The following is a 27,552-nucleotide window of genomic DNA, read 5'->3' as shown; positions in this document are numbered from 1 at the left end:
GGTGTGTTGTTGTGATCGATATCAATAAAGTATATACGAGAGTTCAGTACGTATAGCGTGGAGAAAATAAAGGTGGTTTGTTGGAGAAAAAGAAATATACAGGACATGGGTCTTTTTAGGGGACTTCCAAGAATTAGGAATGCACATCTGTGAAGAAACTTTTGCAGCAGACCGTAACACATTTCCTTGCAACATGCCTAAGGAAAGAATATTCAAGCTCTGAGATATGGATGCTCATCATATGACCGTAAGAATATATATATATATATATATATATATATATATATATATTTATAGATAATCCCTAAGATATATGTGGACCGAACATATATATATATAGACCCCTCGAAATGAAGTTCTGATGACAACAGACATATTTAGGACATCTCATAGATGGTTCAATGGCCTTGACTCTTGTGCGTGTGAAGGTCGGGCCATGGGGTGGCACAGGGGGATACGAATGGGACGAAGCAAGTTATGACGGATACGATGGTGGGTTTACTGGCATCCGTAGCATTAGTATAGGGTCCTCCTCTAAGTATGTCAGCTCAATGTCATTTGAGTACGATGACAACGGGCAACGCGTGATGGGAATCCGGCGTGGAAAGGAAAAACCAGAGGTACGTATATACAGCAAGCACTCAAAATTTGCTATATAAGTGTGAATAATGTTAGAAAGATATATCATATTGCCTCTAATTATTGCATTGAACCACTCAAAATTTGCTATTCCCCTTGCATATCATTGGACGGATCGCCCGTCTACTTTTCAGAAAGAAAACTAGTTTGCTTCACATGAGCTATTTGTTATCGGTTCAAGAAGAGTCATTCCTTTGAACACGTACATGACTACCGTAGGTACAGTACTGGAGATGAACTTTGCTGGGTCGACCAAAAACCATAGTAGTTACGGTTTCAAAAAGAACCGGTACTAAAAATGATCTTTAGTGGCTAAAGATTATTTTTAGTCCCGGTTGAAAAAGTGTCCGCCCTCCTACTCTTTTTATTCCTGGTTGGAAATACCAACTGGTCCTAAAAATCAGCTGATAGTATATAATCCAAACACTTATCCTCCAACCACCTCTTCCCTTATCCTACTCCTCTCTTTTCTTATCCTCTCCCTCCTCCTCTCTTTTCTTATCCTCTCCCTTTCCCCGCTCTCTCTTTTCCCCTACCTTATCGTCTCAAGCGAGCAAGCGGGCGCGCGAGGGAGTTAGCGAGGTGTGGCGGCAGAGGAGGGAGGCGCGGCGGGCAGCGGTCTGTGCGGCACCGGCTGGATCTGAGTTTTTTTTTTTAGAATTTGTGATTGATGCAGATTTGATTTGTGATTTATCTGTAATGCATTTGATTTGTGTGCGATGTAAATATGTGATGTGTTTGTGATGATTTTTTTAAAACTTGTGATGTAATTTATTTTTAGAATTTGTGATGTATTTGGAGATGATCGATTCGAGGATTTGTAGATGATACTTTCGTTATGTGATTTGTGAGGATCGATTTGGGTTTGCACGATTTGGGGATGATTTTGGGATGGGATGAAATCAATATTTAAGGTTAAAAACAATAAAAAAAGGAAAAAAAATGTCAACCGGACCTAGCATGTCTCCATCTCTAGCTACGGTTGGTAACACCAACCGGGACTAAAAATGGATTTTTAATCTCTGTTGTTTCACCTATCTTTAGTCCCGGATTCGTTGTCCCGGTTACATAACCAGGACTACATGGGGTTCTCAACTAGGAGTAAAACCACTTTTCTCCAGTAGTGGTATCAGTTTTAATATTGATTTCATCCATCTGCACTATAGCACACTCCATGTTTTCCATTACACAAAAAAATCCATACATGTGGGCACCCACAACACTATGGCCTTACATATATACTCACATGCCCATGAACATGTACCTTTAACGCCTGCTTAAAGACTTGTACTAGTGAAACCCTAGTATTCCAAAATTTATATTTAAAATGTGCCCTCATATATATGTGTAATATATATAATTGCACCAGGATTTAAATCATAGTAAGATAAAATCACGAATCAACGACTGTACCATATCACCTCTGATATCTTGCTCGGTTGGGATTTTTTTTTTTTACGCAAATGGATTCAGCCATTGAGGCTTTAAAATCTGTAGTTCTAGTTTTTTTTACAATTTTAAGTAAAAACTCGCACTTAGTACTAATTGTAATTCATAAGTAAGGACTTGTTTTTCGTCCTGATCAGTTTTTATTTTTCTACAACTGAATTCCAAAAGTTGTGTTTGTAATGTACATCGTTGGTCTCAAAATATGTTATTTTTTCATTCATCCCAGACACCAATAAAAGAAACTAGAATCCTTCCAATTTACCAAATCTCAATGCAATTATTTCTCTTTATATTTTCGTGATGGATTTATCACAGAAATTGATGCAACAATTTCTCAGAAATAAACTTATTTTGTTATAAATGGAAGAAGCCAAAAAAATTTCTGGGAAAGAGGGAGTGCTATGCTTGCTATGAACTCTAGCTAATTTTCGTATCAGAGTTGTAGAGTGTTATTTTAGCACGGACGGGTAGCTGAATTTCCTCTGATTATAAGTGATTATATTATGTTGCAGCAAATCCGAACGGAGGAACTGGACTTCCCGGGGGAGGTGTTGACCCACATCAGCGGCTGTCACAACAACAACGTTATTGTGTCGCTCCAGTTCAGGACCAACCGGAACAGGACATTGGGATACGGGAAAATGGATGCAGAAAACGAGCAATGGAGGCGGTTCGAGGTGTCCATGGAACAAGCGGGTTCCATCGTCGGCTTCTTCGGCCGGAGTGGCGACCAAATCGACGCCATCGGCATCTACGTTGCCGTGTGGAACCCCGACAGGTTCTTCGACGGCATGCGCAGGCAGGGCGTCGTCACTCACCGGACGTCGTCGCCGCTTCACCTGAAGCTGCGAGAAATGGAGAAGCGGAAGAAGCTTGAGGTGGACAGCACACACCTGCGTGAACGCAAGTCGCTGTTGGAGTCAGAAATTAGCAGGTATAAGGATAAGATAGGGGAACTACAAGCAAAACTAGACGGGTTAAAAAATCTTGAAGTAAAACTGCTGCAGGACCAAAAGGAGCAGGACCAACGCCTATCCTCACAAAGGAAGAGAAAAGAGAAACAAGAAAGCATCGATCGGTTAGAACGGAACCTAGATGTGCTGCACAAGCAGATAGTAGAAACCCTGCAGCACACGCAAGACGCGAAACGACAACTCGAACAGGAGGAAAAAGAGCTACGGGAACAAGATCAGATTAGGGTGTCGCAACTACGTGAAAAACGCGAGGGGCTAAGCAGGCTGAGAGATGAGCAAAACAAACACATCACGAATCTACAAATGCTTCCGCCTTACAATAAATTAGGTAGTAGTAGTAGTACTAGTGATCAGATGCACATTAATCTGAAAATGCAGCAAGCACAAATCACACTGGACATACAAAACCTGCAACTTATAGACATGGAACACAAGGAAAAGTACCTGCAAACCAAATGGGGAATTTATTTTGGGAAAAAGAAATCTGATTATGAAAAAGAATATGCCATGAAGGAAAACATAAGGAAGGAGTATCGTACAAGGCTGCAGAAGTTGAAAGAACAAGAAAATACCATCAAAGAATTGTTAGATCAATACACGGACTCTGACAGCGATAATTGAAGGATGTACCAAAACTAATCCTACATGCTGTAACTGGAATACCAACTCATATTTATATATATACTAGAAAAATTACTCGTGCGTTGCAACGGGTGAAGAGCTGAAGGCTATTTTAGTCTTATTATTATCATACGATTTAGCTATGGTGAAAATCACTGTCAGAATTCACTTGGATATATTTTTTTTAGAAAATCATGAGCTGCAATTAGGATTCTGACTCTCATATCAAGTTAGCATGTAAGTTTTTTAAATGATTTATTATATGACTTTTTCTGTATTTCCAAAAGTGTCCCAATGCAAATTAGTATGCAAGTTTTTTTAAAGAGTTTTTTATATGACTCCTTCTATATTTTCCAAAGCGAACTAACTTAAAAAAAAGGAATCAATCACGGATATGTATTTTCTATGGTGAACGCAGAACCAAAATTTTAGGGGTGCTATCTTTTGCAAGTGCGTAAAAAGATTGTACATTAGTATATTAGAAAAATGTGGAATTTTTGTCATATAATGCAAACGGCTAAACGACCATCATCGGGGGACGGGGGATGGGGGTGCTCGTAAAAAAATAGCACAAAACTACTGATTATTACTTATATAAGTTACAAGGATGGGTTTACCATCATGTTATCATGATTAATACCTGTTTAAGTTATAGGAAAGCGACACTCATCAAATTAAATAGGAACCACTCCAATACAACTGTCATTAATCGAGTCGAATTTTGGTTGTTGCGGTTCCGACAGCTCATGCACACGGTGAGGACGCGGGGTAAAGGATGTTGCATGCTGCTGGTTGCCGCCGGATTGGTGAATTTTCTTTCTGTGAGCCACAAGTCTATCACAAGACCACGAAAGAGGCGCTAGCTAGCACACGGTGCATGCAATGGGGGTACGGCAGTAGGGGGTGCCCGAGCCCCCTTTGCCCCCTGTTGCGTCTGCCACTTTATATTCCTGAAAGCGAACCAACTAACATGTTCATTTTTTATAATATATGTGTGTATAGGACACTCATATGGAGCATCATGGTGTCTGGGCACCATGGTATGAAATACACAAATTCGTCTAAATTTTTCGAAAATTTCAAATTGTGAGTATATACCTAGTTATAAGTATTCATATCTAAACATTTTAAAAAATTTCATACTCATTTCAATTGAGTATCTCCCCTAGAATAACTATTCTACACCCCCCTCCCATGGGTCAAACCCACCTCCCCCACCCTCCCTAGGGCCAAAAACCCCCCTCCCACCTCGGTCAAAGCGTCCTCCCACCGGTTAAACCCGCCCACCACTCCCTCCCCCGCCCACCACTTTGCTGCTCTCGTCTTGCAGGAATTGTGCAGTAACAGGACGGTCATCGTGCAGTAACAAGACAACATTATCACAGTAACAACGTCAAAAAGTAGCCATGATGAATCTAGTTTCGTTAAGCGTTTTTTCATGAACTTCATGATGCAAACGGATTTAAAATACAAGGTATGTTGTGAGAGATATTGCTCTCTAAATATTGAGATTTACCTCTTTTTAGTCCTCGTCTCACTGGAACAGCTTAGTAACGTGACGGCCAGTGTATAGTACCATAACTGTTTTCCGCAGTAACAACGTTAAAAAATAGTTACGATGGTTCTAGATTCGTTTAGAACTTTTTTTTACGAATGCCATGATGCAAACGGATTAAAAAAGTAAGATACGATGTGTACGTTACTACTCTCTAAATATTAAGATTTAAAATATTTTATCTCTAAAAAACATTACTACTATAGTACCACTGTTACTATCCATGTTCTATGTTTCTATAAATTTTGCCATGTTGTTACTGTCAAAAGTGTAGTAATAACCTATAAATTTTACAGTAACAACCTACTGATTTTTGTAGTAACGTATCATGTTACTACCCTTCTGGGATAACGGTGCTGCTGACTCATAGTAACAATGTGTAATTATTACAGTAACATAACTGGTTCTCACATAATCTGAATAGACATACAAAGCATGCAAACAATGTTTTCTATTCACAAATTGTCATATGGTGATTTGGCTAAGAGAGCTAGCCATGAATCATGAGATCATGGTTTCAAGTCATGAATTCATCAATTTATTTTTAACTTTTATAAAAAAAGAAAATAATAGAAGGAAAAATGAGAGATGGGAAGGACAGAAAAAATCAGGAGGAGGAGGAGGAGGAGCGATCGAGGGGGAGAGGGGGTCGGGAGGGGGAGGAGGAGAGGAGGGCGACGATCGCTGGGAGGGGGAGGGGGAGGAGGAGGAGCGATCGGGAGGGGGAAGAGGGAGAATCGCTGGGAGGGGGAGGGAGGGAGGAGCGACAGGAGGCAGGAGGCGGGAGGAGGAGAGAGAGATAAGGAGGGAGTGAGGGGGGAGGAGAGGGCGGTGTAGAATAGTTATTCTAAGGGAGGGGTGTATAATAGAGCTACTATATATATATATATATGTATGTACATACATATATATATATATATGTATGTATATGTATATATATATATGTATGTACATATATACATATATATATATATACATATGTACATATATATACATATATATATATATGTGTATATATGTATATGTACATATATACACATATACATATATATGTGTATATATGTATATGTATATATTATATATATGGTAAATTTGTTTGGTGCTCCATGATGCCCGGTTACTATTGTTGAAATTGAGTATATACCCAATTCAAATGAGTATGAAACTTTTTTAAATGTTTAGGTATTAACTGTAACACCCAATGTAACCACGTACCTAGAGTGCCACACCAAAAAACACTCAAACCACTAACTTCCAAAATTTTTAGAAATTTCGGCAGAGTCTCCCCTGTAAATACGGACATCCACGACAGGTAATTATAAGTTAAACTAATAACACTATCATTCCCACAATACGATCCATCCTTATAATCTAAGGGGAGAAAACTATTAGAAATCTAAAAGATTATTACAAGACCGAACCATAATATAGTTTAAGTATCATTATGCACCCAGGCAATATAGTTTGATAGTGTGCAGATAAATGTGTATATAAGGGTGCTACTTCCCGCCCATGCATGTCGGTCTCAATGCGTACCTAAAACCAAATAAAGCATGAACAGAGTGAGTATAAAAATACTCAGCAAGTACAATATGAAACTAGAAAACACATATACACATCATTGACAATAAAGCATGAACAGAAGGCTTTCTTTTATAGGAAACACATTTCCAAACTCCAAGTTAAAGAAGATAGTAGTTCCCATCCCGGGCAGGCATGAATTGAATTAGTAGTTTCCATCCAGGACAATAGTGAATACATCCTAGCATTTGTCGGCAAAGCCGAGTAAGCGCGATCAACGCTTACCCACAGGAACTTGAATAAAGAACCAAATTGCACTCCCATGACTACGCATGGTACTTGAATAATTGAAATCGGAATCAAAGAACCAAATTGAAACCATATTGCATGTCCATAGCAAGCAGGGAACTTGAATTATTTAAGCAGAACCAGAATCCGGAATATTAGAACAAAAATAGCATTGTACACATAAGATCAACTTGAAATCTAAATGGTGTGAACAATAATATGAACATAAGCGGTTACTTATCACATAGAAATATATCAGAAATAAATAGATAGAGTAAACAATCCATGAATCACACAATTAGTTCGTCATGCACTTGCCTCCAATGAAGGATTGGTATCATGCACGATGTGATGGACCACCACCTAATCACAAACAAAACCTCAACAAATACATTCAAACATGAGTATAAAATAATGAAAAACGTGAACCTACTGCCCCATCCCATCAAACCTCAATAACAAGGAACGCCGCTTGGACTATACACAAGACTGCCGCTTGGACTTCAGAATCTGTCCAGAATTTCAGACTGTCCACACTAAAACAATCATAACTGGAGTTCTACTCGCCCAATCAGGGTGTACTTTACCAATATGGAAAGCTAATAAAAACCTCTACAACTTTGTCCATAGGTGGCCTGGCTGATTCCACTGTTCAACCCCTCCAAAAATAGTTCAATCTACTACTATCCAGATTATGACAAAAAACAACGGTCATACTAAAAAAAATATATCTCCTAAACCACTTGAGATAAAATCGCGCCCTTTGGTCAGAAGATAGATCCAAACATTATCTACAACTCCCTAGTTATACACTTTTGCAGAAAATAATATTTAGAGCCCCAAAACATGTAGAACTGCAACAAACCGAACCACAACTACCCAAACTCCTTCTCTTGCCTTCCCTAACCACGAATTAAAGCACTAAAGCCATATGCTAGAACAACTGATACAACAAGGGGATAAGCCTCACCTAGGGTTTCTTTAGAGAACTTGTGAGGAGACAATAGGGGAGACTCCGGTCTAACCCCTCCTTCTACTCCTCTCCTCCTCCTCGTTCCGTTTTTCTACTTCGCTTATTGATCCAAGCTATGAAGGTGGAGATCTAGGGAGAGCAATTTGCTGTAGAGGCGAGAGATGCGAACACAGGAGGAGGGGAGGAAGGAGGCGCCGGCCAGGGAGAGGGGTGGCGGCACTATGAGGGGAGGTGGGATTTGGTTCCCCTCTCTCTAGGTTTTAGGGGAGAACTAATGGGCTGGGTTTATGGGCCTTCTCATGTTGGCCCACTTCTAAAGATATTTTTCTTTTATTTATTTTTGTCAACATCTTTATTTTAACAAGTCAACCCAAACTAAAAAAACCAAAATCTTACTAACCGATTTCAGGGTACCATCCCTGGCACTTGATTGGTCCACGTGGCATCCTAAAAATCAAGCGTACATCGTCTAAAAATTTGCCACGTGGTAGAGAGGATGGAGCATGAGCAACATTTCCAAAAGGCCGTATGAACTTTCCAGATCACTCCACACATGGAGAAGGCAAAGAGCTGCCCCTTCAATATTCACATAATTGAGGCTACTATTTAATACTTCATCTATTAATTTTTATTGTCATATTTGCTTTAGACAGCAATACCAAGAGTGCCAAACTTTATTAAGGCTGTGTTCGAATGGTGATATTGGAAACTAATCTCTAGCGCATGCAAAACTAAGCAATTCATTAGCATATAATTAATTAAATATTAGCTACTCCCTTCATTTTAAAATATAAGTATTTTTAGAATAGTGCCAAGTCAATCATTTTTAACTTTGACTATTAATAGCAAAAAAAAAAACAAAACCAATCATGTAAATTGATGTTATTAGATTTATCATTAAATAAATTATCATAATATACAACTCTTTTTATTTAAAACACCTTACTTTTATAGATATTATTGGTCAAAGTAGAATATCGAAGACTGTGTTGTAATCCAAAAATGTTTATATTTTGGGACGGAGGGAGTTTTTTTTTAGAAAAATAGATTATATGATTTTTTTTAAAAGCAACTTCCACTAGAACTTTTTTTTCCCAAAAAATGCAGTGTTTATCAAATTGAAAAACGTTCACGCGGAAAACGAGGGAGGTGAGTTGGAAAACTTAACAAACGAAATAAGCCAACTCCACATTAGTTCAGTCGCAACATCACTTCGTTAATCTACACCCGCATTTAATCCCTACATCCATTCCCGCAGTTTACCATTGCATGTGTGAAAGAAAAACAAAGAGGCGTTCGCATGCAAACAAAGGGCTTGTTCATATTGATGCCATTTCAAACTATACCATTTTTTTAGAGTTGCCAAATATGTGTGTCCATTTAGTTTCTTGTCAAGCTTTAGTAAATACATAAGAAATCCTGCTAAAATTTTGGCATTGCCAAAATTTAGTAAGGTTTATTTTGGCTACAATCTGAACAGCCCTAAAGATAGTAATGAGGTGGTTAAAAGGAATATGTTCATCAATATTTGAATAGTTTTTTGGCCTAAATTTATCAATCGAAAGTGAATAGAGAGAGAGTAACAAATGTGAAAGAAGCAGTCAAGGAACCCAAATCACTCCACACATAAACTCCATCCGCCGCCCCTCAATAGCAGCAATATGCAATTGTCAAATGTTCTTGACTTCCTATTATTAATTATTAGCCACCTAATTGTAACCTTATCTATTTTTTTTCTAGCTATATTTAATTTATTATTTAATTTACTAGCCACCCGGTCGGGGTACGGGGACCCATTTGGGCCGGGGACGGAGGGGGGTGGGGAAACTTCTACCCCGAACGAGAGAGCGGGGTGGGGAATGAAGTCGTGGGCCAGGGCCGTTCCACCCCAACACGACCTCGACCCACCCCGTTACCAACCCTAGTTACTATACGATCTGAGAAAATGTAGATTATGCAGTTACATCATGCGGTTTCAAAATTGTGGTTTATGTACCTACATAAGCGATTTTCCTTACATTGAAGCATCAAGACCCCATAGCAAATCTGGCATACAAACGCTTTGATCAACAAGATTGCAACGGACTTTGCTTGGTAAGCTTATGTTACCCCATACAGCTCTCCAAAAGCTCATTTTCAGGTCATTGCTGCAGAAATTATACTTTTGAAATTTGGAAAGCAAGAATCCAACTTCAGGCGAGCCCACGTTGAAGGCATAGTACCAGAAGAAATGGCCTGCAAGGTATCTCGTATTCTCATATGAAAATAATACTACCTTCTTTTCAAAATGTACAATGTCATTAACTATTCGCATAACGTTTGACCATTTGTCTTATTTAAAAATTTAATATAAATATAAAAAATTATAAGTTAATATTATATTTTATTTGATAATAAAACAAGTCACAACAAAATAAATGATTTTCGCGAACGCACAACAAAATAAATGATATTCATATAATTATTTTGAATAAGACGAATAGTCAAATGTTATGCGAAAAGTCGACGGTGTTACGCATTTTGAAATGGAGGGAGTATTATTCTATTCGATATCTTTGAATCACAAACTAAAAGTTCTGCCGAGTTATGTTATGGTCTTACAATTTAGTACACCATATGACATTTTCCTTCTGTTTGGTATCTATTGGGGCCAATCTCTGCAAGGATGCGGCAAAGCCGCGCAGTTTTCTAATATCTTTTAATATACGGGGTATTACATTCCTCCCCCTTCAATCGAATTCGCCCTCGAATTCGCCCACTGTAGAGCTTGAGAAATCGTAAGAAGGAAAAGAACACACAAAACATACATATAAAGTAGTTAGGACTCTCAAGCAATTTCGAGGACATCTCCTATATTCGCAACACTGCTTGCGTCTAGGCATGGTAGATAATAATTAGCTAGCATAAGAAAGTATGGTAGTCAACAATTCAAAAACAGCTAACAAACCAACCCAGACATACTAGATGGGAATATTGGCTTGCCAAAGAAGTGCAATGCACATACTAAAACACCCAATGCACATACTTCCACGTAAACTCATCTCTGTTTCTCTGTATTTTTTGTTGATTTTTTTCTGTTTTTATATTTTTTTCCTGGAATTTCTGTAGGTTATTTCCTACTTATATGGATTTTCTTTTTTGTCTATTTTTCCTGGAATTTCTATAAATTTCCATGACTTTTTTCATGTTTTTTCATTTTTTATTTTGCCCTGGGTATTTTCCTCTAGTTATCCAAATGGTCGAAGGGGAACTGTATATTTTCTTCTATGTGAATTCTTCCCAAAGGACGAAATAGAGGGGTCACCCAAAAATCCACTTAGTGGAAGTTTTCCAAGGGTTCTCTTTTCCTAGCTCCCATAGGAGCCCTTAGGTTTGAAAATCGGCGTAGTTTGTCGGATTGAGAATACCCATCAGTTGGTGTGGCTCACGGGGATTCTCCATGGTTGCAAATAAAGTGTAGAGTATCTAAGCACATGTTATAGCATGGAACATTAAGTTCAAGAAATCTAGGCATTCTTCGTGCCACCGCTTATATATGGACTACCCTGCAGGCAATACCAACGAGGAAATAACACAACACATATTTGGGACACCTCATAAGTAGATCGATGGCCTTGACGCTTACTCGTGTGAAGGTTGGTCCATGGGGTGGCACTGGAGGACGTGCGTGGGATGAAGGAGGCTATGACGACACTAGTGGTGGTGGCTACACGGGTATCCGCAGCATGAGCATAGGGTCTTCGAACTGGTGTGTCAGCTCGATGTTATTTGTGTATGACTATAATGGAAGACGTGTGAAGGGTAAACTGCATGGGGTGGAAGACTTTGGAACAAATGTGGTAAGTATGCATATATAGAGAGAGAGCATGTTCTGCAGTGCCCCTTGCATTTCTTTCTGCCTGCCACTCTCTCCTTTATCCCAGTGCATGAGGTGATACTTTTATTAACTTTTCTAGTAAATTACTTATCTGATCTTCATCTGATTACCAGTTGTATTCTTTCTAATAAAATATTTACAACAACTACTGACAAGATTTATTTAGATAAAGCAAAATGTTTCAGCAAGCATTTTACTATGCTTTAAAAATCTTTTAAATATTTTATTCTCTATAATTGTTTTGTTTCACTATGTAATACTTTATGTTTCACTGACGGTAAACTGCAACATTAAGCCAACCAGAATTTTGTCGCCTGCCCGGGCACCTGTTCGTAGTTGTGTCCTTAAAGTAAGTAGTCATTAACCGTGCGCTTCCACAAGATTGCAGTTTTTCATATGTTATATAATTTTACCTTTTATATATTAATAATTATCCAGGATTTGTACAGATGATTTTAGTTTTTATTTATGATGTATAAACTATAAACACAGTATTATAACTTCCAAACTGTGACACACACATATTCTCGCTGAATCTTATAGCTAGTCTGACCATGAAATTTTACTGGACATCATAATAAATAAATGCATATTAAGTGTAAAAATAGTTTGACCTTTCTGAATGTAATGTACTAGAAGTACTAGAACACACCAAAATAAATTTGATTGATTTACAAATTCAAGTTGTATATAACACCATACATACACTGATTAGTACCTTCCTAACACACGCTTAACGGCGAATCACTGGTCTGACTAATTAAATTCCTAAAAGCATATACTTATGTGAGTAATTAAATTCAGCGGAGTTAACCAAATCTATGCTTTTCTATAAGGTTAATGCCTACTAATTCTAAAGCTCAACATGCAACCATGTCACATCATCACCCACTAGCAATAATTACATATTTAATCTCATGTAAGCATACAACATGATCTATAATTTATTTAATTCTATAAATCAAAATGCAAAAGTATATCCAATCATCACCCCTCATATCATTTGCACAATATTTTAATAAATCTATCTATCACTTTTACAATATTTAATATATACTTATCGATATGTTTCACATTAAAACACGGGTATCATTTGACTAATAAACCCTGATGTTTTATTTTTTTTACTCCTAACTTAATTATAAAAAAATTGAGAATTACTTAGTAATTCCCGCAGCAAAGCGCGGGGAATCACCTAGTAAACTAAAATTTTCGTGCATGCACTTGTGACTCTTAACACATTATCAGCACGCGTGCTTCCTCTAGGTGTAGGAAAAATAATCTATTAAGTATATACATATATATTTTTTAACTCTCCGTTTATAATCCCTTCGTCAGATCCACATGTCATAGTTGGTCTAACTGATTTATTTGTAATTCGTATATTCCCTTGCTTTCTTATTATTGATGTTAAATATGAGTCATAGATGAAAGTATAAAACATAGGTTGGACACGGCTATTTTCCTCTTTGATTACTGTATGAATTTTCTATTTTACTGTGATGAAAGCGGTAATTTATAACTTTGTATCCTCTTAGAATTAAAGCAATGGCTTCTATGAAAGATTTCACACAACTAGGCATCAGTTTGAAGAACCATATTCGACTGGAATATAATTCTACGTAGACACGGACATATCACATGTTTGCCCCTTCATCATTGAGGCATCAACTGATTTTGCATCTGATGCAAAGTAAGACATCTTACCCAAAAAAAAAGAGAATCACAAGAGTCAGACCACATTCACTTTTAAAAATTGAAAAGGTTATTTAACCAAAACACTATTGAGGGCTATATATCTGCCGACAGTTTTTGAGTAGAAAAAAACATTAAATTTGTGGACCGTTTTATCAGTGTGGAGATTCATGCAGAGGGCGAGAAAAAAAATCAACACCGCGCACGTAGGTGGAGGAAATTACTCTACAATAGTTAAATTTCAAAGTTTCCCATAAAAAAACTGTTGAGTGTTGTATAGCTAGAATGCTCTTGTGCAAACGAAAAGTGAATTTTTTTTTTGAAAATCCCTATTTAAGAAACAAATAAAAATCCATGTTGAAACAAAATATGTTTTCGGCAACATATTAAAATAGTTGATGCAATGCAAATATCTGTAATCATAAAAAATGAAGAATCTTAATTTGCTGAAAATTAATAATCTTTAGCAACAAACTAAAATACACTTGCTGCCAAAAAAACACTTCTGCAACTAATAAAATCCAGGTAGCGTAAAAGCTAAACTTGTGCAACAGCTGAGAAACTGCAGCCGAACATTTCGAACAAAATATTTCTAGCATATCGATGGGAAATGCCATCCCAAAGTAGAATAAGCCAGCTACTAGCCTAGCGGCCACGGGCATACAGATATAAGGCCCTCCCAAAGCATTGTTCAGGCCCAATTGCCCACCGGTTTGTAGCTTGTAAGGACCGGAGATGATCAGATATAAGGCCTGACAAACGGTATTACAATAATTTTACCAAGCAAATACTCCGATCCGTATTAAGCAACCATAAAGATAGAAACAGGGCAGGTTGGTCAGTGCGGCTAGACCTGAGATTCGTCGGATATATTATTATTTCTTTTAGCTCCACATATTCGCACTATGGGTGTGTTTAGTTCTTTGGGTGTAAAGTTTTTGAAGTATACGCACACACAATTGAAGTAATAAACACAAACTAATAACAAAACAAATTACAGATTCGGCCTGTAAACTACGAGACGAATTTATTAAGCCTAATTAATTCGTCATTAACAAATGTTTACTATAGCATCACATTGTCAAATCATGGCATAATTAGGCTCAAAAGGTTCATCTCGCAATTTACATGCAAACTGTGCAATTGGGTTTTTTTCCACATTTAATGTCTTATGCATATGTCCAAACATTTGATGTGACGTTTTTGGTCAAAATTTTTTGGATCTAAACAAGGCCTATATAGCTTTATCAAAAACTAAGCATATATTCTACGACAACTCTTAGTGGAAAACCCGGCACCTTTGAAGAACCATCATATCTATACCTTCTATGAAGTTACCCGCAAAATCTATAGCTCAACATACAAACATACCATATAATCATTCACTAGCAATAATTATATATTTAATCTCATACAAACATGCAACATCTATAATGTATTTAATTCTGTAAATCAATATGCAAGCATATCTAATGATCACTCCATTTCTAATATTTTAACAAATTTATCTATTATTTTTTAAATATTTAACATATACTTATTAATATTTTCCATATTAAAGCGTGTGTATAATTTGTTTGTTTCAAGATAAGTACTAATAAACCCTCACGTTTCATTTTTTAATTTCTACTGCTAACTCGATTGTCGAAAAAATAAATTGAATATTGCTTAGTAATTCCCGCACCAAAGCGCGGGGAATCACCTAGTTTAATTAAGACCAGTTGTTGAAATAGGAAAAGTTCTTAAAATGTCCAGCTACATGGACTGAACTCACTACTGCACAACTGGCTATTGCTATTGGTAGGGAACCGGCCACAGATACTGGTTTCCCAGCTAGTACCAATTTGGTGGCACTAATACCCAATCGCATAGCTACCGGTTTTAGAACCGGCACCTATACAAATTATAGGTGTCGGTTCTTACCCCACAACCGGCACCATTGATGTTTTGTGGATTCAAATACAAAAAACTGGCTCGATGCATCAAGCATCTTCCTGGCAACATCGATCTAACACTCCAATTGACAACATATCAAATCAAATCGAATGCAACAGTTTAACAACACATCACAAAATTCACAAGTAGCACTGGCAAATTTGACTCAATGCAGTTGCAACACAAGTAGTACATCACAAAATTCACAAGTAGCGCTGTCGCCACCGCTGCCTCCCTTGGCCACCACCATGGCCACTACCGCTGGCATCCTTGGCCACCGCCGCCGTGTGGAGGATTCCTTGTCCTACCCACCTCCGTGGTGGATCCTCCGGCAGTCCCCCCACCTCCACTCCGGCGGCCAAGAAGGAGAAGTGGAGGGGAGAGGATAGGGATGGGGAGAGGGCTTGTCGTCTCGCCGCGCCCTTCGCCAAAGAGGGAGAGGGCTGGTCATCATGGCAAGGACGATGGCGATAAGGAGGAGGTGAGCAGAAGGGGGCAAGGACTGGGGGAGGGTGGAGGAGGCAGCGAAGGAATGGGTCGGGAAGAGAGTGGTGAGGGGCGGCCCCGGATGGTGGCTGAGAAGGATAGAGACAGGAGGAGTCAGACTGAGACTGAGAGAGGAGGAGGCGGATGGTGGAGTGAGGAGTTGGACGCCGGAGTGAGGATAAGGATAAGGATAAGGCGGACCGGGGCAGGAAAGTGGATAAGGGCCGGGGCCTCGCCTCACCTGCTTCAGCTCGGTTTGGTATGGATGCTTGTTTTATTCAAATTTGTTCAGGTTCCCATATAATACAGAAATTTTCGGTTCTTCGAAAAGTATCTTGACATTCGAAATTTTTTCATCAAGTAGCACTACTACAAAAAGGGTCATTGGTGCCGGTAGGGAACCGGCTATAAGTGCCGGTTTTCCAACTGGCACCTATTGGTCGGCACCAATAATAGTAACCGGCACCTATGACAGTTATAGAACCGGTACCTTTAGCTTTTGCTCGAGCCAAAAAAAAAAAGAGAGCCGGCTCGAATCGACCCGAACTCACTGAGCACCGTAGCCATGAGCCCAAATCAAATTGCAATTCCCCAATCCCCAAATCCCCAAATCATCCACAAATCGTCACCAAAATCGATAGACATCACAGATAATCATTCACAAAACGTCACCAAAATCGATCAAAACATCTAATAAAAAATTACAAAGAAATGAGGGGGGAAGAGGAGCTAGCCGCCGGTGGGCCCCTCTTGTGCCGCCACCCACTGCCTCCCCTCCCGCCAGATCCGGCGGAGGGGAAGGCGCCACCGCCGCCTGCCACCTCCCCTCCCGTCGGATTCGGTGGATGGGAGGGCACCGCCGCCACTCGCCGCCTCCCCTCCAGCCGGATCCGGTGGAGGGGAGGGCGCCGCCGCCGCCCATATCACCCGCCGCTGACTGTGCCTCTGCCGGGACGCCACCCGACCGCCGCTGCGCAAGAGAGATGAGAGAGAGACTAGAAGCAAGAGAGGAGGCGAGAGAAGGCGAGAGAGAGAGAGATAAGGCGAAAGAGAGAGATGGACTTGACTCATATAGGACATCGGCCTGAATAAGACAAATGGTCAAACAATGCATGGAAAAAGTCAAAATCCCTTATATTAAGGGACGGAGGGAGTACTACCTCTGCTCCATAATAGATGTCCAACGTTGGACCATTCGTTTTATTTAAAAAATTAGTACAAATATAAAAAAGGATAAATCATACTTAAAATACTTTTGATAATGAAGCAAGTCACAAACAAAATAAATGTAATTCCATAATCTTTTTAATAAGACGAATGATCAAACGTTACAAACAAGAATTTAAACCGACAAGTATTTTGGGACGGAGGTAGTACATCGGTGAGGCGTGCGTGCTACCTCACTGCGACAGACAGCCGAGTGCAAGTCAGGAGGAGGTAAGGAAGCATCGATGGCAGGGTAGTGCCTCTCGCTGAATGGGCAGGTTGAGGATGCCAAGCCCCGCAAGATCTAGTCAGTGAGCTAAGTGGTGACGGTGACAGGAATGCACCCTAACCCCAGCGGTGAGCGCACCGAATGCTGGGGACATGGCGACAAGGTGGATATAGGAGTAGGGCAGCAAGGGCCCTAGACCTACTACCAAGCCCAAATATCCGTTAAATTTTTTTTAGAAAATAAAACACAAAAGACATTCTTGTAGATTATACTAGCTCAGCAAATTTTGGCACCACCACTACATGGTGACAGCGGCTCCCTGAGCCCACACAACGCAACTCGAGATTATTAGTGTACTCAAGAAATCTTATTCACTTACGCTGTCCTATAGCTGCCCAACTTTGGTGACGTGGATATACGAGTATAGCAGCTAGCGGCGGATATATATAAGAGTTTAGGGGCGACGCCACAGTGGTGATACCGGAGCAGTTTTTGCATCAGTCTGGGCCAGGTGAGATCGAAAGCAGCCTGAAGCTCCTCTCTCTTTGTCCACCTCTGCTGCCATACCTCCACTATTCAACGAATGAGCTCCGTGCCTCCCCACTCCTCTATCATCCAGGCCTGGTTACTGCATCCGATCTCCATGTTGTTCAGCCGGCTTTTTTTCTGCCTGTGGTGGTGACCTCGGCTGCAGATCTATCCTAGCTATGACGGTATCATCATCTCCCCGATGGTGGCGGAGAAGATGGTGGCAGAGGGCGACAATGCGTGGCAAGTGACATGGTACCCGATGCGTACCCTAGCCTTTTCACATGTTTTTTTTATGACTCCAAGCCTTTCTTTGTTCTTTTTGTGACAAGGGAACAGTGTACACAACAGAAGTTACAAGGAGCCTGATGAAAACCCTTTTCCCCATGCTCTCTCACCTCCAGAAAAAGCAGCCTGCCTACGTGGTGACTTGAGACCATTCCGCTAAGTAGGTGCATTGTTTTTTTTTTTTCGACTGAATACGTAGGTGCATTGTTCATTCCCTTAGTTGTAACATGGATTGTTGAATTGTTAGATTTTTCTTTTCAAGATCAGTATGAGATTGAATTGGTATAGGTACAGATGGATTGCATATATAGGTGTAAAGAATTAGCAAAAACTAATCCAGGATATTCTAAATGTACATGTGGCATGTTCTCTACTGCGCTTTATGGTTCTTTATAGGGAAACACTCACTGCCGATAATACTTTACAAAATTTTATAAAGCAACGGTCAAGGAGAGATAAAAAATCCCCCTTCCAAAAGAGAGATAGAATTGGTCCAAAATTTAAATTTGAACATGTTTTGAATTAAAGATGTTTTGCAATCTTGAAAACTGGTCCGACATTACGTAAAGCAAACACATTCATGTTTTTCAAAAAAATAAAAAATTAAAATAATGTTGTTCGAATTTAAACAACCTTTAATATAATAATTTTGATTTCCATAATTTGGGTCACTTTTAAATTTTGCAAAATGCTTACAATTACCTAAAACTCGTTCAAATTTGAGTTACCCAAAAGGTGGACAAAGGTAATATCGTACTTTGCAAACATTTATGTCTGCGTTTGGAAGATGACATATCACAACAGTGGGCAGTGTCTTTTGTCAAATAATTATAATACTACTAGATTGTCCTATAACAAAATCCATAAAACTAGAGTGCCTTATAGTAAATATTTTAGCATTTAAATCAAATCTGTTCTTTGGGATGGCTGATTTATTATTTGACGAGAAAAAAAACGGGCATGCATGCGCTACCATATTGGTTGAGTCTCGGAAATGACAGACGCATTCAGAGCGATCGGACCAACGCTCCCCGCAATAAACGAAAAGAAAGCAACCAACGGGTCCCTCCGTCCTGTAATATGAGAGAGGGATACTCTCTAATCAGATTCGTGGTCCTGGAAGTGTCACATCCCTTCAAAATTACTTATATTATGGTACGAAGGGAGTATAATATATATATGGTTATAGCATATTGTTTGTAAGCTGCAACAGGATTTTAATTAAAAAAATAACAGTAGTTCTTAATTTCTACATATATTTATACTGACATGTGGGCCTCCACACCCCCTTCCCCTTTCCCACAATCTTTTTCTCTTTTCAGAATGGTGAGAATTTGGTGGCGGATGGTGCCAGATTCACCATTCACTATCAGGGTTCACTCTATCGGTTAACCTCTTTTGATCGGAGGTCACCGAGATTCTGAAATTTCAGAAATTTCGGCCCGAAATTTTCGAAATTTTAAACAAAATTTAGTTGAATTGGAACAAATATTACCAAAATTCGTGAAAAAATTAAAATTTCGGCTAAAGTAATATCGTATCGGAGGGGACCGAAATTTCCAGCACTGTTCACTACCACCACTATTAGCTTTTCAAAAGGAGTATTGATTGGCTGTTATCACGAGTGATCACCGTTGTGTTTGATATGTCGATTGCACGCAGGAGCTGGACTTCCCCGGTGAGGTGTTAACGCACATCAGCGGCTACCATGACAGCAAGCTCATCCGGAGGCTGGAGTTCAGGACCAACCGTGACAGGACATTGGGACCGTACGGCGCGAACACTTTGGACAAGGAGCAATGGCGGCAGTTCGAGGTGCCCATGGAGAAAGCGGGGTCCATTGTCGGCTTCAGCGGCCGGGGCGGCAACTACAACTACATCGACGCCATCAGCGTCTACATCGCCGTGTGGAATCCTGACAGGTTCTTCGACACCCTGCGCCAGCGGGGCATTATCGCTTACCGGATGGCGCCGATTCGCCTGCAGCTCCGGGAAATGGAGAAGCTGAGGAACGAACAAGTGGAACGCGACCACGTCGAGATGAATGCAGAGGAGGGACAAGAGGAGACGAAACAGAAAGTACATGACCTACAGAAGCAGGTAGACCAGAAAAAAGAACGCTTACGGGAGCTAGTGTACAAGCGCCAGCACCAGGCAGAAAACGAGACCCTGCGGAGCACGGAAGAGGACTTAGAACAACTCGAACGGCGAGAACAAACGATGCAGCAATTAATGCAGAAAATGCTGCAAGAATTTAGACATTTGGAGGACCAGATTTTGGAAACAAAAAGGTACGAGGAAGACATGAAGCAGAAACGAGCGCTGATAGAACGAGAACAGCTGGACTTGCTGAATGAACCTGAGATGATAAGGAAGCTCAAAGAGCAGCAACAACAAGTCGCAAGGCAGTTAAAGAAGCTGGAGGGGCAGAGGGAACAATCGCGAAGACTCGAGCTTGAAAAAATACTGAAGAATACTGAGGAACAGATGAAAAACAAGATAAAAAAAGAAAGGATTCATCCGGCGCATTTTTGGGATTAAGTAGGACAGTTATCTATCAGTCAAATAAGAAATAATTTTAAATAATACGACCTATGTATTGAGAAAAAAAAACAAATTTGGGTGTGTAAACAATATTGATATGCTGAATTTATCTTCTTTTATATCCAAAGTGCATGAATTGAGTTTGGACCTAGGATATTGTGGAGTCAGGGGTGGAGCTTAGGAACCCGGTCCAAATTTCGAAATAGCTTATCACCCTCGTATCTCCACCACATATAGGCCCAAAACTACAAGGCGTGTAGCTTCTGTATCAGTTGGAGAAGGCCCAGCTGAGAGGAGGGAGATGAGTTGCACGTGTTTTTATCGTTCAACGCGGGCGTGACCAGGAAGCGTGCCTCTGTCTCTCGCCATCTTGGTCTGCCTGTGCCAGACTCTGCCCACCCGTATTACCTGGAGCTCTGGATGCCTGCGGTATGCCCTTGCCATGCCCAACGCCGGCCGCCTGCATCGGTATCGCCTGCCCCTGCCGTGCACGATGTCAGCCACCGTTCGCCATTCCCCACCCCATCCGCAGTCCACTGCCTTCAAATCCAATTGGTAAGTCTTGCGCGGTTTCACCCCTGTTGCTCCCCTCTTTCAATTTTACTCTAGTCTACCAATGATTAGGTTAGTTTTTGTTGCTTGCAGTCAAAGGAGGGGAGTAGGACGGCAGCAAGTGCTTCTATCAAAATACACAGCTGTCACAGCCATTAGCCAACAATTCGAGCAAGTAAGCGCTTTCTCTCAACTCTCATATTTAATTTGTAGTTTTGTTGCACCAGTATAAAGCTCAAAATTTTTTATTTCGTCTACAATAGATTTCTATAGAGAAATATCTCAAAAGAAAAGCACTGGATTATACCAATAATGTGGAAATTCATCCCTTCGACTAGGTGATGCCAATTGGGAAGAGACGGTCAAATGTGATTTAGGCTTAAGTAAGAAGAAAGTACTTAGAGAATAGGCCTTGCCAACCTCGTGATCATGCATTTCCCGTATCAGTTATAAAGATAGAAAAATTCAAACTGGTTTGATGAGTTTGGTAGTTGGCTTGAGTACAGCAAGTCCAATGATAGTGCATATTGTTTCTTTTGCTTCTTGTTTAGGGGGCGGAATAGAGAAGAGGAATGGTACAAAGCATTTGTTAGGATAGAAATGATAGGCTAAGAGAGCATGTAGATAGCATGTAGATAGAGTTGGTAGTTTGCACAATCAAGCAATGGAGAATTGTGATGCTTTGTTGAAAAGAAATCAACGCACTGATGTTAATATGCTAAAAGCAAGTCTGCTAAGAGGGCCTAGTTTATCCATCTTAATGGATAAATGGATGTTTCCAGGGAATTACTGAAGCTTGGTTTTTCCTTTCTATGGTCATGATGAGTCAATAGAGTCATAGAACAAAGGAAATTTTTCTATGATTAATCTTGTACACATTTTATTCTTGACTAGACTTGCTTGTGAACAACTATCCATGTTAGGGAACCTTATACATCCAGGTGATTGATATATGAGATATAGTTAAGATGAAGGGAATTCTTGTGCTCTATCTCATGACAATTGGGTATTTGTTTTAAAAATCAAAAATTCATTTGAAAGCTCACTCTCATATGACTTTATTACCTACAAAGGCCATACACAATTTATCAATGAAGAACCTTATACATGTGTATGACTGCCTGTTATTGTATTGAGCTTTACCATATTATTGTGACTCGTGTTAGATGTCTCTCATGCTCTCTCAATCAAGGTTGCACAACCATTATGTTAAGCTTCTACTTTGGAAGTTAGCATCATTTCATCCATTTCCACCACCATGAAAAAAAATTGATGAATAAATTCTCCATTCAATTTATGCCTTCTTCTCCTAAGAAAAATTCTTGAAAAAGAAGAAAGGGAGGGAAAGGCATGGCTATGAAAAAAAATATTGCTCTTCCAAAATATGGAGCAACATGAAAAAAATAAAAAAAGAAAAAAGAAAAAAAAAGAAGAAAAAAAAAGAGAAGATGGTCATGCCCCCTCTACAATTATGAAGGAGAAATTGGAGAAGAAGGTATAGACAAAGGAGAACCATTTTCTTTATTTTCCACTTATATCATACACTTTCCACCCAAAATTATGCAATCCTTGATTCGAGAGTATGATCGATTATCTTCTTGACTCCATGTATTTGGTTTTGTAACATATATGATGCAGGTATGTCCCGAATTATCCCTACCAAACTCCACATATATAGCCTTTAGATTAGGGAAAATTTTCGGCAGCATATGCCTTAATGAGGATCCACAAACAGTACAAAATATTTGAGTGATTGAGGGTATGTCATTATGAGGAGAAAAAGCTGGTTTGTGAAAATTTATAAAACCCCAAAAGTCAGAGATGGAGTATGAGAAGGACTAGACTCAGGACTGTTCTTTTTTTCAATCACCCATGATGGTAAGATAGCCATCGCTGAAGTTCACTGGTACGAGACTAGTTTTGAATAATTTATGTGCTTGTATTATATCTTGGAGGATTTTATTCTGAACTTTAGCTCTAACCTTTACTCGGGACGAGTAAAGAGCTAAGTGTGGGGGGTTTGTTGGCGGCTGTTAAATGCCAATTTTATGCCGCCAGTACCTGCATAAATCAAAAGAAATAGCACATCCAACATAGTGATAGAGTTTAATTCTAACATATTCCATGAGTGTTGGTGTATATTTGAATGCAGGTGATAACCGTCAAAGTTGGACCGAAAATAGACTTAAGCGAAGGAGAGATCCTGTCCATACAAGGAGTGGGCCAGAAACTATACTGAAGCATACTCAAATGGGCTTTCCACTCGCAGAAATGGACAGTAGAGGGGGAGAAGGAGCAACAGGCCAAGGCTTGGGCCTGATGGGCCAGCCATGGGTTCGGCCGATCCCATGGTTCGCCTGAACCACTCCTGCAGTGGTCTGATCTGGGGTTTGGCGTGAACGGTCCAGATGAGCTCCTGAATGACGGTTGGAGCGCAGAAGTGACATTTCGCATTTTACAACCGACATACCTACCACTATATAAGGACATCACTTCACTCACTCCAACACACACTCTAAGTTTGAGATGAATTATAAGAGGCTCTATTGTACTATATCATGTACTAGAATAGGAAGAGAGTAAAGTAGAAGAAGTCGGAGGAATTCTAGAGCTGTCGGTAATCATCTCCCTATTTCTTTCTGATCTATTAATTACTCTGATCATAATAGAATTATCTTTTGAGTAATTTAGTTTTGCTCGGTGAGATTTATTTCTTGGTTAGTTCCTATTCAAAGTACGGGATCATCGCTCACTATAACCAACTAATTAAAATATAGTGATTTACTTTGGTGTGTACCTAACATTAAAGTAAGTAATTAATCTGCTTAGGTGCGGTGTCTAGGTGGATAATTTCCGGTGTTTGCTCCGCATCCCATAGTAGGTGTGAGGTGGGTGTAGAGGTGGTGACAGTCCTTAAGACACTGAAGTCCTCCCTGTCCGGGTGCGCAGTAGAGCGATATTTGGGAGCAGCAAGCTGGCTAGTGCCCGAAGTACCTTACTAGGATTAAAGTTAAGCTTTACATAGACATTGTTCTTCACCGGTGAAACCTCTCTATCCTTTGCCTATCCATAGCTTCGTGTCCTTGGATGAACCCGAACCGGAGTTAGCACACACGTTCCCTGCGGAAATCGATACCTGAGAATACTCCCGGGTGAAGTGCTACATCGGTATATTCCGTGCGCTTGCGGATTTTATCTGTAAGATTAAGAAATACCTACAGTGGCCAATGCTAACAAGTATAAGGGTTTTATGTGTTGTCGATGGAAAAAGTGTAGAAACCAGAAGGAGTATTTTACATCAAGAACTATTCATGCCCACTTGTTTGAGTAATGAGTAGGGATTCATGCCTAGCTACAATTGTTGGACCTTGCACGGAGAGCTAGGGGTTGCAATGGAAGAAGATGAAGTAGAAGAAGAGAACATTCCTGACTAGGCTCAATATGGTGGATTTGCAGAAAAATACAACAGGCGAGGCGGACGTGAGTGTTGAAGATAACGACTGTGCAGATGATCTTCATCAGATGTTGCGGGAAAGTAAAGGAGGACTATTGATGGTCATTATCGATCAGTTTCGCCCGTCAATATTACTAAAATAAAGGAGAACTAGTTATGCTTGCAATGCAAATTTGTGTTAGAATAAACTATTTTCCACTACCACTAGGATTTGAACCTCTTGCAGAGAATACAATACAAAATGGAGAATCAACAACGAAGTAGACCATCAATCAATCAGACGCTGTCAAGAATCAGACTTATTGAAGGATGGGCCAAGAACTCAGAAATGACATGACCAAACTGGGCCAAAACTCACAAGTCTGAAGTGAGCAACAGGAGAGGAGGCCACCGACCAAGTTTTGGGCCAGTTGGGCCAGCTCATGGTTCGGCTGAACCCGCCGTGGCGCTGTTGGAAGTAGGGTTTGGTAGGACGACTGGGATTAACTCCCAATGACGGTTGGAGGGTATTACCGACCTTTCCAACCGTCATTACCAGCCTATAAAAGGCTCTGACTCCCTCCATTTCAACACACACTCAAGCAAGGAGCTTCTCATATTCTCTCAAGTTTAGTATAGTCTATAGAGTATAGTGGAATAGAAATAGAATAGAGTCTTCTGTCCTCGGAGTCTTCGGAAGAGTTCGGGTATGGCTCTAATAGCTTTTCCTTCTTTTGTAAGACTTGCAATATTTATAGCTTACTCTTCTCAATATATTTACGGTACTTTACTTCATTCTGATCATTCGAGTACCGACTTTACGATTTATTATTCGAGATATAATTATCTGGCTAACTTACTCGGGAGATGCAATGGTGTGGGTATAAACTTCATTTATTTGATTGCTCTATGTCATGACGATGATAGTAGAGTATTATTTGGTAGCATATGGGAGGTGCTTAAGCTATTGAATATCATTATTTGGGGTTATATGTTGTGGGATAGTAGAGGTGGGCCGCTGATGGTGATCGCTCAGTACGGATATTCCTCCACGTTAGTATATAGTGCTAAGTTATACTTTCCTGGGGAGGGTAATCCACCGTATTTAGCCCAGGTTGGATGGTCATGATAGGTTGTCGTAAAGAACTCGGCAACAAGGGGTGGTCTCTCGAAACACCAGGAGGGCATCATAAGGGGGGTATTGGCTATATAATTATATAGTAGATAATATTGACCAAAGTTGTATGTATGTATATTAGAAGTATATGAAATAATTCTTTCTTATTCTTTTCCACTTAGCCTAGAATTATTATGTATGAGAATATTGAGTGCTTCTGCTTTGTGTTACTCTATCCTTGAAATGAATTAACACTTTGATTATTACAAATAACATATAAATATTAGCTTGGTTCTCTTTATTATAATCTTCCCACGGGATTAAACAAATACGACACCCATGGAATACTCTCGGGTGAAATGCTACAGTGGTATATCCGTGCACTTGCGGATATGATCTGTAACCATAATATACCTTGAATATTTCTGCGTCATTGCTGGGAATTATATTTCTAGAAATGTCGTTAAGAAATACCAACAAGCATTTCTGGCGCTGTTGCCGGGGAAGATTTATAAAAGAGATTACTATAAACTAATAGTTTATATTTACCTCTGTATAGTCACTGTCCTTTGCAGGCTAACCTTGGATGTTTTCACTTTTGTTGTAAAAACAGGGTAGTGCATGACTGGTTTCAACTTGCTGGAAAATTTCAAAGAAGATCCAGAAGTTTTCTTCTGGAGCATCAAGCCGCGAGTCATTCCTCCGCAGAAAACTCTCCCGACAAAGAAGCCAGCCATCCCAGCGTCATCGAGCTTCAAGACAATGGCCGAAAAGACTCCGCGAGTTCGCTGCCCCCTCAGCTAAGAATGTGCCCGTTGGGCCAAAAGTCAACTTAGGAGACACGGACTTCAATCTGAAGTCGAGCCTCATTACTATGGCGCAGGCTAGCCCGTTTTGCGGCAAGCCTAACGAAGATGTCATCGCGCACCTGCAGCAATTCCTGGAGATATGCAGCACGTACACCATAAAGGGTGTCAGCCCAGACGCTGTTAGGATCCGGTTGTTTCCCTTCCCCCTCTTGGGGAAGGAGAAAAGTGGTTTTATGCCAACCGTACTACTATCAACACTTGGGATAGATACTCTACAGCATTCTTGTTGAAGTTTTTCCCGATGAGCAAGACCAACGGCCTTCGTGGGAGAATTTTTGGATTCTAGCAGACGAGGGATGAGTCGATCACCGAAGCATGGGAACAACTCCAGGAGTATGTAGCCGCCTGTCCTCATCATGGGATGGACGGTTGGCTGATACTCCAGAGCTTCTATAATGGGCTGACACCTACGTCCCACGATCACCTGGATGTGGAAGCAGGAGGAGCTTTCTTTTCTAAAACGGTCAGAGGAGCCATCGAGCTCATAGAAAAGATGGTGTCCAACATGGGTTGGAATGAAGAACGACTCTAGTCCCATCAGCGAGGAAAGCACACCATCAAGGAGATGGAAATGCTCACTTCAAAATTGGACCTCCTCATGACATGACTGGACAACCACGAGAAGAAGCCCCAAGGTACTATCAAGCCCTTGGACTCACACGTTACATGCGAGGTCTGCGGTAACATGGGTCATTCTAGGAACGACTGCCCGGAAACCCATGAGGAGGCAATATACATGGGCAATAACAATAACAACAACGGGTTCCGTCCAG

General features: G+C 40.1%; 2 protein-coding genes and 1 non-coding gene across 5 annotated transcripts; 2 read left to right on the top strand and 1 right to left on the bottom strand.

Moving 5' to 3' along the window:
- The first annotated feature begins 381 nt into the window (after window positions 1-381).
- On the top strand, window positions 382-4,114 carry LOC127770006 (uncharacterized). Its single transcript, XM_052295675.1, has 2 exons — window positions 382-620; window positions 2,601-4,114. The coding sequence occupies exons 1-2, from the start codon at window positions 402-404 to the stop codon at window positions 3,681-3,683; spliced, it is 1,302 nt and encodes a 433-aa protein (XP_052151635.1). The 5' UTR covers window positions 382-401; the 3' UTR covers window positions 3,684-4,114.
- Window positions 4,115-11,407: 7,293 nt separating this feature from the next.
- On the top strand, window positions 11,408-21,016 carry LOC127771395 (stress response protein NST1-like). Of its 3 annotated transcripts, XR_008017129.1 has the most exons (3): window positions 15,101-18,231; window positions 18,328-18,424; window positions 19,927-21,016. XR_008017129.1 is itself a non-coding variant. In XM_052297298.1 (2 exons), exons 1-2 carry the CDS (start codon window positions 11,629-11,631, stop codon window positions 20,803-20,805), a joined length of 1,110 nt encoding a protein of 369 aa, XP_052153258.1. In that variant the 5' UTR covers window positions 11,408-11,628; the 3' UTR covers window positions 20,806-21,006. The 3 variants fall into 3 exon arrangements, 1 of the variants encoding a protein (XP_052153258.1); XM_052297298.1 differs by lacking the exons at window positions 15,101-18,231; window positions 18,328-18,424 and adding an exon at window positions 11,408-11,859 and having other exon boundaries at window positions 19,927-21,006; XR_008017128.1 differs by having other exon boundaries at window positions 15,120-18,424.
- A 6,019-nt stretch (window positions 21,017-27,035) lies between these two features.
- Window positions 27,036-27,142, bottom strand: LOC127772412 (small nucleolar RNA R71). Its single transcript, XR_008017400.1, has one exon. It is a non-coding gene; the product is annotated as a small nucleolar RNA R71 (small nucleolar RNA).
- Between the last annotated feature and the right edge of the window lie 410 nt (window positions 27,143-27,552).

This window comes from Oryza glaberrima, chromosome 4 (assembly GCF_000147395.1).
Source record: "Oryza glaberrima chromosome 4, OglaRS2, whole genome shotgun sequence".
In the NCBI taxonomy this organism is placed as follows: Eukaryota; Viridiplantae; Streptophyta; class Magnoliopsida; order Poales; family Poaceae; genus Oryza; species Oryza glaberrima.
The sequence above is the reverse complement of the archived record's forward strand: the minus strand, read 5'-3'. Positions and strand labels throughout refer to the sequence as shown.

What these genes read in the sequence shown, in the direction of transcription:
- LOC127770006 (XM_052295675.1), top strand. Translation starts at nt 402, where the DNA reads ATGGCCTTGACTCTTGTGCGTGTGAAGGTCGGGCCATGGGGTGGCACA. An exon ending in GTGGAAAGGAAAAACCAGAG is followed by an intron (nt 621 to 2,600) that starts GTACGTATATAC and finishes ATTATGTTGCAG; the next exon opens with CAAATCCGAACGGAGGAACT.
- LOC127771395 (XM_052297298.1), top strand. Translation starts at nt 11,629, where the DNA reads ATGGCCTTGACGCTTACTCGTGTGAAGGTTGGTCCATGGGGTGGCACT. An exon ending in AAGACTTTGGAACAAATGTG is followed by an intron (nt 11,860 to 19,926) that starts GTAAGTATGCAT and finishes GATTGCACGCAG; the next exon opens with GAGCTGGACTTCCCCGGTGA.